This window comes from Sphaerulina musiva, assembly GCF_000320565.1.
Source record: "Sphaerulina musiva SO2202 unplaced genomic scaffold SEPMUscaffold_4, whole genome shotgun sequence".
Taxonomy (NCBI): domain Eukaryota; kingdom Fungi; phylum Ascomycota; class Dothideomycetes; order Mycosphaerellales; family Mycosphaerellaceae; genus Sphaerulina; species Sphaerulina musiva.
The window spans coordinates 528045-543263 of NW_016017386.1; the positions used below are offsets into that span (position 1 = coordinate 528045).

General features: G+C 52.6%; 8 protein-coding genes across 8 annotated transcripts; 5 read left to right on the plus strand and 3 right to left on the minus strand.

Moving 5' to 3' along the window:
• Positions 1-2125: 2125 nt before the first annotated feature.
• Positions 2126-3384, plus strand: SEPMUDRAFT_63950 (arad-like aldolase/epimerase; the record flags this gene model as incomplete). Its single annotated transcript, XM_016909659.1, has 6 exons — positions 2126-2400; positions 2458-2516; positions 2653-2772; positions 2826-3017; positions 3070-3238; positions 3317-3384. Exons 1-6 carry the CDS (start codon positions 2151-2153, stop codon positions 3382-3384), a joined length of 858 nt encoding a protein of 285 aa, XP_016761347.1. The 5' UTR covers positions 2126-2150.
• A 273-nt stretch (positions 3385-3657) lies between these two features.
• On the plus strand, positions 3658-6231 carry SEPMUDRAFT_148595 (WD40 repeat-like protein). Its single transcript, XM_016905019.1, has 2 exons — positions 3658-3828; positions 4007-6231. The coding sequence occupies exons 1-2, from the start codon at positions 3765-3767 to the stop codon at positions 5743-5745; spliced, it is 1803 nt and encodes a 600-aa protein (XP_016761348.1). The 5' UTR covers positions 3658-3764; the 3' UTR covers positions 5746-6231.
• Positions 6232-6310: 79 nt separating this feature from the next.
• SEPMUDRAFT_14173 (uncharacterized protein) lies at positions 6311-6655 on the minus strand (the record flags this gene model as incomplete). Its single annotated transcript, XM_016902976.1, has 1 exon — positions 6311-6655. A coding segment is annotated over one exon (345 nt), but the record flags the coding sequence as incomplete, so codon positions are not given.
• Positions 6656-7576: 921 nt separating this feature from the next.
• Positions 7577-8827, minus strand: SEPMUDRAFT_107274 (uncharacterized protein; the record flags this gene model as incomplete). The annotated part of the gene is made up of 1 exon (XM_016900677.1): positions 7577-8827. One exon carries the CDS (start codon positions 8825-8827, stop codon positions 7577-7579), a length of 1251 nt encoding a protein of 416 aa, XP_016761350.1.
• On the plus strand, positions 8802-10767 carry SEPMUDRAFT_148596 (uncharacterized protein). Its single transcript, XM_016905020.1, has one exon. The coding sequence runs from the start codon at positions 9244-9246 to the stop codon at positions 10045-10047; it is 804 nt and encodes a 267-aa protein (XP_016761351.1). The 5' UTR covers positions 8802-9243; the 3' UTR covers positions 10048-10767.
• SEPMUDRAFT_63954 (nuclear distribution protein RO10) lies at positions 8802-10767 on the minus strand. Its single transcript, XM_016909660.1, has one exon. It carries the CDS (start codon positions 10736-10738, stop codon positions 10100-10102), a length of 639 nt encoding a protein of 212 aa, XP_016761352.1. The 5' UTR covers positions 10739-10767; the 3' UTR covers positions 8802-10099.
• Positions 10768-10941: 174 nt separating this feature from the next.
• SEPMUDRAFT_148597 (Aa_trans-domain-containing protein) lies at positions 10942-12858 on the plus strand. Its single transcript, XM_016905021.1, has 3 exons — positions 10942-11676; positions 11737-11965; positions 12017-12858. Exons 1-3 carry the CDS (start codon positions 11159-11161, stop codon positions 12761-12763), a joined length of 1494 nt encoding a protein of 497 aa, XP_016761353.1. The 5' UTR covers positions 10942-11158; the 3' UTR covers positions 12764-12858.
• A 266-nt stretch (positions 12859-13124) lies between these two features.
• SEPMUDRAFT_148598 (mitochondrial carrier) lies at positions 13125-15179 on the plus strand. The gene is made up of 3 exons (XM_016905022.1): positions 13125-13304; positions 13450-13695; positions 13753-15179. Exons 2-3 carry the CDS (start codon positions 13651-13653, stop codon positions 15001-15003), a joined length of 1296 nt encoding a protein of 431 aa, XP_016761354.1. The 5' UTR covers positions 13125-13304; positions 13450-13650; the 3' UTR covers positions 15004-15179.
• The last annotated feature ends 40 nt before the right edge of the window (positions 15180-15219 follow it).

Consider the following 15219-nt stretch of genomic DNA (forward strand, 5'->3'; position numbering starts at 1 on the left):
CGGACCGTGGACGCCACCAAAACATCCATTTCTGGTTCTGCCCGTCTAGAACAGTTAGAACCTTTCGAACTAGATCTCGTTTGGGAACGGTTATTGTCTTAGATCGCTCCCAACCGAAAAGCCCTCTGCCCTCATCCTGCATGTCTGCTGCTCTGCTCGGAGCCACGTACACATGGTGTCCTCTGTACGCTGTATGCATATGTTTCACGCCCGTCCCCCCACCGAATCCCCGACGGCGAGGTCTTAATCATGTCATGGCCTATAACAAGCTCGTCCATGTTGCATGTAACACCGAGTACGAAGTGGGACTTCTCTCGGCCGGAACAGCTAACGAGCCAACTTCTGACTGCTCTGCCCAGTTGTCGATGCATACGATCCCAGCTATGCCGCGACGGTCCTGCAGCCACTCACAGCACTGCTCGCCGACGAGACGAATTGCATGCGAACAACTGACTTGTGATGGCCTCTAGGGCGATACGATGGAGATCCGTCGCCCTGTCCTGTAATAATAATCATGATGATAGTACGTACCTCCTACTGTCGTCTGGTCTGCTTCACTCCTCTGGTTGACAGTCGCCGCCGGCCTCTACCTAAACGGCAGGGCGGGTACGAATGTGTTCGCGCAACTCTGGGTCCGGTATGAACGGAGGTAGTGGAGTAGGAGGTACTAGGTATGTAGCCTGGTAGTCTCACTCTCTGCACACTCTGCAGAGTGGAAGTGGACGCGAAAAAAGGGAGGCGGCGACCGGCGTCGGCACAAGAAAAACGCCAAGAAGAAAACGGTTGCGTCAACGGCGAAAAACTTAAGCCGGTCCGCTCGCTTCGGCAAGGTACCTCCTAGGCTCCTCCTACTCGGCTCCTAGTGTACCTCCTGGCCTGCTTTGGTGTCAAGTGTGATATCGAACATGGCAATACATACGCTGCCGCTTCCACATCCGGTATACGGGCTGTTCTCCATGTACCTATGCTTGGAAGCATAATGAGTTGTTGAGAGGCCGGAAAATGGCTGCTGATAGTGCGCATGTACATGCGTCCTTATTGCCGTAGCGATGATATTATACAGTCAGGTAGGTAGGTTCTCACGTGTTTGTCCGGGTACATGTAGTTCTATCGCCGATCAAGTTCGCAATTGGTTACTTAGGAGGTATTCTTTTTTCCCTTGTTCGCTGGCTGGTGGGATATCATTATACTTTCTCTCCAGCCCTTCTTCTTCAATCTTCTTCTTCTTCTTGCTCCGGAGGCAGATGCGGTGTACAGCGCGAGTTATGTGGCGCTGCATATGGCACAAGGAAGACCTTCTCACCTTATGGATTAGTGCAATATACGCTGATACCGCGTCACGCGCGCAGCACTCGTCTGTCCTGGCCTCGACCATAGAGGTACATTCTGCCATAGTGACCTTGCGCGGAGCGGGCGCGCGCAGTCCTTCCTCTTTTTGCAGATGGCGCGAACCACAATGACGGATTTTCCGGGCTGGAGAAGGTCTCACTGAGACCATGGTAGAAATAATGCCGAGACATGATTTCATACGTCGCTGCTGGGCCACGCTAGAAGGTAGAAGGTAGATCTTTCAGACCACGATCCCCGATTTCCGAGGAACAAGAACACTCCCGACTCATCGGCACGTCTTGTAGCTCCTAGGTAAGAGGTCTTGAGATCTCGTCTTGGCGTAGTGCCATACCAAGTTGTTGACCATTGTAGCCATCCCAGACCTGTGGGCTTGCAGGAACCGTCTTGTTCATGACTCGAGCCGTCCTCGTCTGCTCCCGCGTCCCAAACGTACATGTATCTCTGGCTGCTGCGTTCCTGCGCACAGCATAGTTTCAGCTATTCTTGAGCTGGCGAGAAAAAAAAAGAAGGAAAAAAAAAAACGGTGTTGCATCGGTTGTTCTCGCCCTGGTGCGCGTATCAGGTGGTTTTGTTCGACGTGTATTCGAGCTGAGGCAACTACTGCCGGAGGCATAAGGTAAGGTATTGTCCTGAAGGTAGTGATGGTTTGGAGTGAGCTTCCCCGCTTGCGCTTGTGCGGGGCAGGTTTGCCATCAACTTCACCGGCAACCGGGCATAGTATGGCTGCTGAATCCTTTGTCGAGATCCATGCCTTCGACGCCGATAGAAAAAAAAAGCTTGACTGATCCTAGGCTTCCATCATGGCCCCTGTTGCAACCACTATGAGTGCTGTAAAGGATGGTAATGCCGCAGTTGGGGCTCTGGGCAAGAGCAAATCTGGAAGAGCCTTGAAAGTGAGAGCATATCCCAAATTTGACTCGTTGGAAGAAGAGCGATTATACCGGAAGCAACACCTTGCGGCAGCATACAGAGTCTTCGCCGAACGAGGTTTCGATGAAGGAGTTGCAGGCCACATCAGTGTGCGAGATCCAATCTTGACTGACCACTTCTGTGAGAACAATACTCGTACCTGATAATAAGGTACAGCGCCGCGCTAATATGGCGCAGGGCTCAATCCTTTGTCCAAGCACTTCTCTCAGATATGTGTATCTGATCTCATTCTCGTGGTACGTGAGAGCGGAGGCAGGACCAGAAGACGGCCTCTGATCTCTTTGCCTACCTGGTACCTTATGCCTGCTTGCCTGTACCCTGCGCAAGCACCTCGAGATCAATGATTTCTGACAGACGAGTGTTGGAATGTAGAATGAGGACGGCGAAGTAGTCATCGGTGAAGAGCCGATCAATGCTGCTGCATTTGCTATCCACTCCGAGATCCACAAAGCAAGGCCAGACGTTGATGCAGCGTGCCATGCTCATTCCGTGGTAGGTCAGCTTCGAACTGATGAGATCACGCTACAAGCTCACCATTGTCACAGTATGGCAAAGCATTCTCGGTATTTGGACGAGAGCTTGATATGATAACACAGGATAGCTTGAGATTCTATAAAAACCATGCCGTATATCCACAATTCGGGGGAGTTGTTCTTGATCGTGAGGAAGGCAAACGCATTGCTTCCCATCTAGGCGACGGCAAAGCAATTATACTACAGAACCACGGCCTGATAACAGTAGGTCAGCGTATGAATCAATGGAGCTCTCAGATGCTGACCATCAATACAGGTGGGACAAACAATCGACGCCGCGGCATTCTGGTTTCTCTCTCTTGACAAAACTTGCCATGCGCAACTATTGGTAGACGCAGCAGCCCAGGGGAGCGGCCACAGGAAGACTTACATTGACGATGAAGAGGCGCGAGATAGCTACACGCAAGTGGGTACTCCGGAGAAAGGTAGGTACTTCACTTCGATGCCCACGCACATTGCCACGTTGACGACACACCTACTGATCTCGCAACTGTACTCTTCAGGCTGGCTTGCCTTTCAGCCGTACTACGACGAGATATTGGCCAAGACGAATGGTAGCTTCTTAAAGTAGATTTCAAGCGTTTGCGCTATTTTGAAATACCCGTAGTCGTCTAAGGTACATGTAGTGACTGTGACGGTGTATCATTGTGGCTGCGTGTCGAAGGTAGACGGAAAATCTATATGTCTTGGCTCTCGGGTCGTAGCGGCTCGGGCCGAGCCTCCCATCGCAGCACCACCACGCGCAGACCAGACAGCATCCATCACATCTCAACCAACACATCCCGCTGTCCATCGAGTACCGACACATATCAACGTCTCCCAGCACTGTTGATCAACGACTTGGCGCAAACCCAGAACGAGCCCAGGATCTACAAGACGCCATTGTCGTAGTGAGAAGAAAAGGAAGCCCATTCCAGGCGGAGGCGTGTCGCCTTTCTCGAAGGCGCCGCCATGGATCGTGACTTTGATCATGGCGGTTTGGATCAGCCTCGGCCTCGAGGTCGGCCGAGCAGACGTGAGTAACTGTCTGCGATGAGTCTCTCTGCCACGCGCGTACACGCGTCTGTCCATAGCCTATGCAATGCAGAGCCCATCGCACACCACCTCACATCACTTCCAATGATATGCATGGGGTCACGTGAAGATATCATCGATCTTATGGCTTTTCTCTTGACTGACGCTTGCTTGCATAGGAAACGCCACGGATATTGGAAACACATATGTGCATTACATGCATGACAGGCGCTCAAAGAATAGCAGTGTAAGGGGGTTCGAAGTCGAAAGGCCGAGCCTGAGCTATGCGGCATCCATGATTCCTCCAGCGGCGCGAAAAGCGAAAGCCGTTGACTCCTTACCCGCGAAACATCTACATTCATCCTTCAACAAGCACAGGCACCCAGTGAATGTGGTAAAGTGGACCCCGGACGGTCGTAGACTACTTACGGGCGCTACCAGCGGTGAATTCACCCTGTGGAATGGCACTGGGTTCAATTTCGAGACGATAATGCAGGCACACGAAGCTGCTGTGCGATCCATTGTCTACTCACACAGCGATGATTGGTTAATCTCCGCAGACCAAGAAGGTCTAGTCAAGTATTGGCAGCCGAATTTCAACAATGTCAAGGAAATCCAAGCTCACGACATGCCAGTACGGGACATGGCGTTTGCGCCACAGGACTCCAAGTTTGTCACTGCGTCTGATGATGCATTCCTGAAAATCTTCGACTTCGCAACAGGCGAGGAGATCTCAAAGCTGGATGGTCATCAATGGGATGTGAAAGCCGTAGACTGGCATCCTTCAAAGGGTTTGCTGGTTTCAGGCTCCAAAGACCACAACCTTAAGCTATGGGATCCTCGTTCTGGTCGTTGTTTGACCACACTGCATGGTCATAAGAATACAGTCAACATGACCAAGTTCGAGCCCAGCAGAGGCACTCTGCTAGCCTCTTGTGCTCGTGACCAGACTGTTAGAGTCTTCGACATCAACATGATGCGAGACGTCTTCTTGCTCAAAGGCAATGAGAAAGAGATTAATTCCATCGTCTGGCATCCTATTCACTCATCTATGCTGAGCACAGGAGCCGCCGATGGCGCCATGTCTCATTACTTGCTCGATGAGCAGAATCCGCCACCCGGCACCCAGATTACAACATCCCCGTACGATGCACCCAATCCAGCAGATGCTCCTGCACAGACACTATATCCGTCGCATAAAGTGGCATTCGCGCATGAGTTCAATGTTTGGAGCATGGACTGGCATCCTATGGGCCACATCTTAGCCTCGGGATCGAATGACAGAGCTACTCGGTTCTGGACACGTCCAAGACCTGGAGAAGGTAGTTTCATCAATGACAAGTGGCACATCGGTCAAAGTGCTGCAGAGGAGAAGGGAACGTGGAAGAGGAATGAGCGTCAAGCGAGAGAAGAGGAAGACGCCGAAGAGCAGGATGAAGCAGATGGACTCGAAGACCAGCAGATGCCCAGCAGATCAGCCCTCCCAGGACTTCCCGGGCTCCCGGGACTCGGATCTGCAATACCGGCACCATCGCCAGAAAATGGTGTATTTGGCGGTGCACCCTCTAACTTGCCAATCCATGGTCTGGGAAATGGCTTACAGTTTCTGCCTCCTCCACCACCTGGCAGTTTGCCTCCTGGTATGGACATGGCTGCTTTCCAAAAGGCTTTGAGTTCAGGACAACTTCCTCCACCCCCGCCTGGAATGTTGCCTCCCGGTTTCGTGCCGCCACCAGGCTTTCCCACTGGCTATCCGCCACCTCCACCTAATGGTTTCCCAGGTATGCCTCCGTCAACGGATTCGCCTGCCAACGGTGGAAGCGGCAGCGCAGGAAGTCGAAGACGAGCGCCGCTACCAGATCAAGCGGACGCCCTCAAGCAGGAAATGATGCAAGGACGATACCTGAAGCCACGCTAGGAACTGGCCAGAACATAGATCGACTGTGACGGGCTGGGACATCACTCGAATTATTCCAAAGGGGATTTGCTGGTTATGCGATAAGTATTGGACCCACCCGTGCTGGGACGTGAAAGTTGGTGGAAATATGAGGATGGCCAGTGCCAAGAAACAACTATGTCGAAACTGCCAACGTCTCATGGTGGTGCCAAGGCCACTGACGAGGAACGTCGAATTGAGACTGCATCTGGTGAGCGACTAAATGCAGTGCAAAAACAGAGACATTGGTACATCATGATGTCTCTTGGAGATCATGTGCGCAGATGCCCTGGTACACGTAAGTGAAAACAATACCAAAGCTACAGGTCATTCCCACGCAAGATACACCTGATGCCAGCAAGTGACAATTGAAGACGCCGTACGAGGGAAATACCAGACTTGATAAAAACAGCCAATGCAAGGCCTATGCTCTTTATCCAGCAGTACCATTGCCAAAATACTATCTCACGCACCCATCTCCCTTCTCTCCCCCTCCTCATTTACCCCCACCTCCCTCCTTCCCACCAGCACCACCACCCCCAATAACCAACTCCACCTCCTCCCTCACCCGATCCAACTCCCCCTTCAACGCCCTCAAATTCTCCACCGCATTATCCAATCCAATAAACTCATGCTCCACCTCTCCCACCGCCTTCTCCGGCTCCAACTCCCTCTCCTTCAACCCCTCCACCGTCCTCTCAAACCTCTCAAACCTCTTTTCCCATTTCCCCACGTCCTCTTTTTCAAAGCTTCTCCACTCTTCGATTAAAATTCCATGAGCGCGAATTTGCGCGTCGTAGTTATTTCTCGGTGGTCCATCATCATCATCATCATCATCAGGGCGGCGTTCAAACAGTGGGTCGCGCGAGGTAGGGGGAGGCACGGTAGGGAGGGGTGTGTGAGCGGCGCGAGAGGAAAAGGTGTTGGATTGGGTGAGGAGGTGGTGAGAAATGGTATCATGGAGTTCTTTGGCTTCAGTTTTCAAACTGGAGAGTTTCATGAGGAGTTTTTGTTCTGGGGTGACGAGGGGGGTTTTTCGGAGGTGGGCGATTTTTTCGCGGAGTTTTTGTTTGAAAAGGGCGGTTTTGGAGGGCTTGGTGGTGGTGGACATTGCAATATTTGTGGAAATGACTTTCGTTGTTTGTTTGTTTTTGACTATGTGCTGTGGGAGACAGGGTTTGGTGGAACGGAGTTTTTTTCTTAATGCTGTTGTGAAGGGCAAGGAAGAGAAGAGGGGGGAGGCGGCTTTCGCAGAAGGTATGTCAGGCATGGACTTGAAATGTGCAGCTTGTGTTCACGACAGATTCTTGATTGTGGGGACTTGTTTGCCATACCTGAAATCGAGTCCTGCCTTGCGAACGTACAAACCCTATGTCATGCGTGCTCTTGACGTGCAGGTTTTCGTGATAGCAGGTATGGTATATGCCGCTTACTGTTGAGACTTTGAATACAAGGAATGTTCTCGCTTCACGCTTCGCTGTATGCAGTTTGCAGTATTTGCCACACCAGTTCGAGCTAAGAACATGACTTGCTCGAATCGACAGCTAACACTTCTTGGGATGTTGAGAGGCAAGCAACTTCACGTCACTGCTAATATGCCTGGACATAAATGTCAGGGGTTGAATTCTGGTCGCAAAACCTGGCTGGCTATGTCTACTGCGCTGTCTGGAGGCACAACTGAGTTGGGTAAAGGTGTTCTGCGGCTGCCAGGCCTTCCTTCTGCTCGTGTCCCATGAGTGCATTTTGCTTGCTCAACGAAACACCCCAACTCGACATCTCGAACTCACTGCAGCCGATCAGCTGTCTTCCCCAATCAAATCAGCCTCACTTCAGGGGAGAGCTCGCGCAGCTCTTCCCACATGACCTTGCTCTGGGTGATGGCCCTGTCGGTCGCTATAGAGATCTTGGTCCTGCTGACTTTTGTCCTAAATCGCCTACCGTCCACCTTTTGTGCAGGACGAGCAAAACGTGGACCTAGATGCAAGTAGCTCGGGTCGACCATGAGTGGAGGGTTCATTTGCTGCTTGCGAGGTACGCGGGAGCCCCGAATCATGGCAGGGTCAAGCTGGAAGACGCGTCGAGCAGCCTTCTCAGACTTGGGGGACTTCTTGCGCTTCTCCTGGTGATCAAGATCTTCCGTGTCGTCATCGCCATCTGAGTCTGCGTCTTCAGCACTGAGCGTCATCTGCAAGCCTGGACGTCGCTGTGCGGCTCTGTAGTAAGTGAGCTGCTGCTGCCGCTTTCCCGCATTGCTCTCTGGCAAATTCCCGTTGCCAAAGACGAAGTTGTCGCCCGACACAAGATCGGGAAGGTCATCGTCGACTTCCTCAACCTCCAAAGTGAAGTCTTCATCTACGTCGCTCGTCTCATTTGCTTCAACGCTGCCCGTGGAGCTCAATGAGTCAGGTTGGTAGCCAGTATCCTGCTCGGCGTCCACACTGCCTCCGTCCTGCATCGTGTGTGATGCTGCAGCTGGAAGATCGGAGACAAGATCTGGCAGGGTATCGATTGATGTTATCTCCTGCTTCCAGTTATCGCGCGCCTCCCACAGGTATCTAACACCGTCAGCACCAAGTGACACGACTGAAGCTTTGAGGTCCACATCCTGAAGCACTGATTCTGGCAGCCACCGAAGATCTCCCATCAGTACATTGGGTACCTCAGAAGAATCGACACTGCAAGCAACGAAAATGAAAACCCTTGCAGCATTGACATGGCCGCAAACGTGAAGTACAGTCATGTTCTTGATGTCGACAATGCCAAGCCTGGAAACGATGGCATCCTCAGCGAGTGCCTTGACAGAGGTCTCCGCGTCATGGTCTGGGACGAATGGTTTGAGATCGATCTCGTGGCATAGGAGGTGGACCAAGGTCAAAGATAGCGAGCCATTGGTCCTCAAATTCTCATCGAAGTTGTTGTGGACCAGAACTTCATTCTCCTCATTGTGGACGAGGATCGCAATAGTGACTTGGCCAGTGGCAAATGATCTTGTGTTTCTTGAAGCAGCAACGGCATCAGCAATCTGCTGTGGTGTGTTGGTGATGTTGGCAGTCTGTGAAGACATGTTGATCGGGTTGAGTGTATCGAAGGTGGAGTGGGGGTCGCCAACGTCGGGCGTCGGTACGTATTAGCAGGCAAAAGCGCGAGCAAGTCAGAGACGGCGATGAAGAAAGCATCGTTCTGATGGTCAACAGAACAGGAGCAAACGGCGCGCGCACGTGCTGTCGCGTACCCTTGCCAAAGATCCATATCGCAGTATGCGGGCATCCGTTTGACCTGTATGCGTTATGATCGCTCGTCCAAATTTGTATCGTATGTCTGAGAGTAGCGAAAGAGTGCGAGCCCTACATTATTCGTCGCGCTGCTATCACATACGCAAACAACAGCAGTGAGACACGTTGCCTGGCAACCACGTCTACAAGATGGAAGGCTTCAGCAGCGAGATCTCTTGCAGTGTGGTATCGCACTGCTTCTATACCAATGACGCCTTTCAAGCAGATTCGAGCCTTCATTGTGAGATGCAGTCCACGAGCATCCAGAGCACGACAAAAGCTCCGCGTCGAGGCGGCGGCAGAGCAAAGACTCTCCAGTCGCGACCTCGACATGCAGCTGTCTCCGACTTTGGAGCAAGCATCAGCGTCATTCTCTGAGTGGACCGACGAAGGGGAGTCGGGCTGGAACGGCGAGCCACCGGAATTGCAATACTCCTCGTCACCCATCAAGTATGATACCCATCGACCAGCTACTGCTCGGTCCAATAGAGGAGTTAGTCCCACGCCAAAAGGACGGGGTGTATGCAGGCAACAAGTTCTAGACAGTGCGCATCTCACAGCCCTCAATCACCAGCTAGCGGCATACCTAGAAAAGGCAGAGTCGGATCTTTCCCGCAAGCACATTGTCATTGCCGAAATGGAGGACGATCTGAACGCACTGTGGGAAACGGCCATCAAGCACCAGAGCAAACATCTTGAGCTGAAGCAGGAGAACGCGCGGTTGACCGAAGTGGTAGGTCTCCTTACTACCAGTAAGTGGAGACCCATGCGCGAGCTGAAGCGACGACTCTTGCACGTCGAGTCTCGTGCGACCATCGCGGAGAGCCAAGTCGCAAGAATGAAGGAGGTGCTAGCAGCACAGGTGAAGGAGCGCACGGAGTTGCACAAGGAGGCGTATGAGCTGTGGGATGCGATTCTCATGACTGGGGAGCAGGCAGGCGCTCGTGATCGAGCCGATCGTGCCATGGACAGGCTATCCATTCGCTTCGACTTCGAGGACGGTCACATCTAGCCGGGTGATTCCTTCGCAATGTTTTCGTCGTAGGTCCAGTCGAAAGTTCCTTTTATAGCATGCCCTCTTCTCTCTTCTTTGCAGCCTCCTTCCTGCGCACCATAATCTCACAGTCCCTCAGCCTCTCCTCCCAATCCGCCCACTTCTCCCCCATGTCCAGGACTCCCGTTCTGTACCAGTCCTCCAAGAGCCTCGTGCTGCGAAGTCTCAGCTCTGCGAACTCTCGCGCTTGCTCAATCTGCTTCGCTTCCACCCTCGCGATGCGCGGCTCTAGCCCGATTAGTTTTACGAGGGGTGCTGTGTCTGGTATCGTACTATTGTCGTGGAGTGTAGAAAGCTGTGCGGACGTCGCCTTGTAGAGGTTCTCGTGAGCGAGAATTAGGTGTGCGAGGGAAGCAGGATGGAGTGTACGTGGGACAGTCTTCTCGTCAGTGGGGTGGAACAGCTCTGGGTACTGCTGATGTATCTGTAGGATGTCTGACACGGCGTGTGATCTGATCGTCAACGCCTTCAAGGTCCGCTCGAGTGTTCGTAGACGTGCCGCTGCCGATGCTTTCGGTGGCAGGTCGTTGGACTGCTCGGCGGCGGGGCGATGCACATCATCGCCATTGATTGCATATTGCAGACGCTGGAGTCGGTCTTCGAGCATGGCCAACGTCACCGCTGATGTGTCCACATTGGGGGTAGCCATACGGAAATCTCGCGGCCGCCTGTCACAGCTCGAGCGCCAGCATCGGCAGCATGAGGTGAAAGGGAAGGTGACGGACCACCGAGGATGGAGGGGAACTGCCAAGCGCTTGTGTCTGCCTTGGAATCAAGGTTCCGTAGTTCCGCCCTTATGTGAACTCTTTGACATTACTTGAACCTCCTACTTTTACACATCACCGATTCACCGTCTTTCAGTCCATAGGGCAGAGCTGAGATCGCGCAGCATACACAAACGCACTGGAAGCGCTTGTGTCGCTTCTGTTCTCTGCTTATCTCATGCGGTAGCCGGAACCTCTCCCACTGGGCGCACAGAAACAACAAGCAGAGAGCATACCCGCCCCTCTGCTGCTGACGACGATACGACTACGACGCCCACGGCCACTACCGGCAGCATAGTGCAGCCATGGCCTCCTACGCGGCGATCACGAGTGGGCCGAGTGAGCATGGAGGCTCGAGACCGGCAAGCACCTCTTCGCGCTCTGGCCGTAGCTCTCGACATTCAAAACAGAACGGCGCAGGTGGATCAGCATCTTGGCTGTCTTCCGTCATCAATCTCGTAAACACAATCGTGGGCGCAGGCGTCCTCGCCATGCCTCATGCGCTATCCAACATGGGAATCACATTGGGCACGATGGTCATTCTATGGGCAGGTCTCACGAGCGGTTTTGGATTATACTTGCAGACGAGATGCGCAAGATATCTGGATAGAGGAGGCAGTTCGTTCTTTGCTCTCAGTCAGATCACATATCCGGGGGCGGCCGTGATATTTGACGCTGCGATTACGCTGAAGTGCTTCGGCGTGGGGGTCTCCTACCTTATCATAATTGGCGATCTCATGCCTGGAGTTGTACGAGGGTTCGCAGGAAACGTCGACGATAAGCTGTACTTGGTGGACAGGAAGTTCTGGGTCACTGCCTTCATGTGAGTGTGGGAGCGACATAAGAGTGGCATCAATTTGCGCCGAGCTAACGCATGTGACAGGCTGGTTGTGATACCACTTTCATTTCTCCGAAAGCTCGACAGCCTGAAGTATACATCAATGGTAGCCTTGGTTTCGATATCTTATTTGGTAGTCTTGGTGGTATACCATTTCATTGCGAATGATGCTGGACATGAAAAGGGGCCAGTGAACTGGGTGAAGTGGCATGGGATCGGATCCACCCTGTCGAGCTTCCCCGTGATTGTGTTTGCATACACGTGTCATCAAAACGTGGGTGCCAATAAATGCGCTCGGGTGGGCTTCAGTGCTGATGATTTACAGATGTTTTCCATTTTGAACGAGATCCAGGACGCCAGCCCGAGAAGGACAACCACAGTAGTCACCGCCAGCATTGGTACTGCAGCAGCCATTTACGTGCTTGTCGCCATCACTGGCTACCTCACATTCGGCGACAATGTTATAGGTAACATCATCGCTCAATATGTGCCCAATGTGGCCTCCACAATCGGCCGTGCCGCAATTGTGGTGCTGGTCATGTTCAGCTATCCTCTTCAGGTGCATCCATGCCGAGCCTCGCTGGACGCAGTGCTGAAATGGCGACCGGTCAACCGATCGAACCAGGAATTCACGCCCGTAGCATCGTCTCGCGGATCTCCATCGCGCCACTCACTGCTGAGCGGTAAGGTGCCAGTAGGACGACCAGCGCCGACAGAGATGGGCGAAGTGCGCTTTGCAATCTTGACGACATTCATCATCATCATGTCATACATCGTGGCCATGACGGTCAGCAGCCTGGACAAGGTCCTCGCGTATGTTGGATCGACTGGAAGTACAGCTATCTCCTTCATCTTGCCTGGACTTTTCTACTACAAGATCAGTGCACCAGAGTCGCCTCATCACCAACGGCTGCTGAAGGATGAGGAGGACGAGGAGGGCGGAATGAGTCACGGACGACAAGTGAAGAGTGAACTACTGCGCAAGTGTAGTCTTGCATTAGCCATCTACGGCCTCTGCGTAATGATTGTGTGCCTGATGATGAATAGCATAAATATCGCGCATGGCCGGTAAAAGGCTGGATGGGCTTGGCGTTTACCTGTTGTGGCGTTTCCATCAGCAGATGCCGGACTGAACTAGACCAATTCGATAATAGATTAATGGCAGAGTCCAACAAGACTCCGAGTTGGCAGTCCGAGCTGTGACCTGTCCCTCTCTACACCGACATCTCCGCATAGAACACGTTGTACCAACCACACTGTATTCTGTGGACACGCCCAGGGTTGACCATTCGGAGCCCTTACCGGGGCCTGCCGAGGAGGAGTTGGGGGTGGACAAGCTTTGGGCAAGGGTCAGCAGTCCTAGTCTGGGGAAAGTGATCATGACGACGGGAATGCCGCTGCGTTCACCTTCTCATCACCGTTCGCGTGAGACTGCCCATCTCACCTTTAAACCTGTACCATGTCCTTGCATCGACAAGCCATTCTCCTCTCTACGTACCACTTGCCCCTCACAGAAGGAGGGTAGCCGCTTACTATTCGAGTCTTGCACGTCCCAACCAACCTATGGTGTCGACCGGAACTCACCAGGATACGCGTCAAGCGGACGAATCGAAGTGAGTTGTGACATGATGAATGGCGATGCGGATTGCGGAGAAATGGAATCAGCAAGAGCATGCAGATGGATAGACATGGGTCGCTGGAGGAGGAGAGGGGCGGGCATGGTTCGTTCTGGATTGCAAAGCTGACAGACATCGTGAGAGATGAGAAGATACAGGTAGTCCCTTCTTCATGAGACACATCGTCACGACGAATTAACATATCGTCAAAGAGAGATCTGCGACTCAAGTTGTTCTGGCAGCCTCAAACTGAAAATCCTGATACGATAACGCTGTTGCGTCTTCTGCGAGCCTATCATAGCTTCTCGAGAAGATTTGCTGCTTCGTTGTTGTGTAATTCAAGATGTCAGACAGGGCTGCCGGCTTCTTTACGTACAACTCTCAACTTGTGAGCTCGTTCTATCACCAATTTGTTCTTTTGAATGACGCTGAATTCTCCCCCGAGGACGCCTTTACCCTCTACCACCTCACGACCGAAGAGCAATATGCGGCGAAAGCTGGAGGCGTCATTGGACCGGTGCTTCCGGCCTTGGGTCATGCTTTAGCTGGAGGACTTGCGAGTGCCTTGTCGAAGGCTGCTGTTTACCCGATTGACACGATAGTCACTCGAATGCAGGTGCAGAAGCATCTCAAGGGCGACAAAGAGGCTCCCAGCGCAGCCGGCGACGCTAATGTCTTCTACCATAATCCTGTGGACGCAGCCAACAAGATTTATAAGAATGAAGGAGGCTTGAAGGGATTCTATGCTGGCTTAGGTTCAGACGTGGTGAAAGCCATCGCAGATTCCTTCTTGTTCTTCTTGGCGTACAATGCCGTCCGAGATCAGATGTTGAAACGGGAGGGGGCAAAGCGATTGCCAGTCCTGAAGGAGTTGAGTGTGGGAATCATCGCTGGAGCACTTTCAAAGGCCGTCACGCAGCCCATTTCGAACATTGTCGTGAGACAGCAGACTGCGGCTCTGATAGCAGCTAGAGATCCGGAGTCTTCTTCCACGCCAGGAGAGGCCGATCAAGTCAGCGTAAAGGAAATCGCCCGACAGATACGGAACGAGAAAGGTGTGGCTGGGTTTTGGGCCGGTTACAGTCCACAGATCATCCTCACGCTCAACCCAGCCATCACTTTCGCTGTCGACAACCTGTTGAAAGGCCTAGTACCAAAAGCCAAACGCGACAGTGCCAGCGTCACTTTCTTGGTCGCTGCCATATCCAAGGTGGTGGCCACTTCACTTACTTACCCGGTCATGCTTGCCAAGTCGCGAGCGCAGGCAACTCGGGGCTCGTCAACTGAGACCGAAGCCTCCGAACATCACGTTTCCGCCAAGAACAGTGCTGATCGAAAGGCACAAGTCAAGCAAGCGATCCAAAAAGTAGCGCAGCTTCTCGAAGGCCAGACACGAATCTTCGTCGCTCTCCAGAAGATCTACCGAAAGGAAGGTATTGCGGGACTGTACTGTGGACTGGAAGGTGAAGTTGTCAAGGGTTTCTTGCAGCATGGAATCACAATGGCAGCCAAAGATGGTGTCCATGTTGGTGTTGTTCAATTGTACTACATTGTCCTTCGCTTGACGAAGCGGTGGGACGCAGAGCTTGCCAAGGCTCAATCACAGGCTGCAGAGCTCGCAAATGATGCCAAACATAGCATCGAGAATGCTACGAATGTCACGGTTGAGGCGGCGAAGAAGGCTGTAGGGCAGTAAACAGGTGTCACGAAGGTTGAGGCTGCAAAAAATGTCTTTCAGGTACCTAAGCAGGGGGAACAGGTGTAACAAAATTGGGAACTTTTGTAATGGGCGTTTCGAGCAGGCGAGATACCTTGTACGAGTGCGTTGTTGTTTCATTGCCCGTTGACGAGCCACGTAATGACAACGAAAACGTGCTAAATGTGTGATGCATCATATCACCGCTGTTGTCAG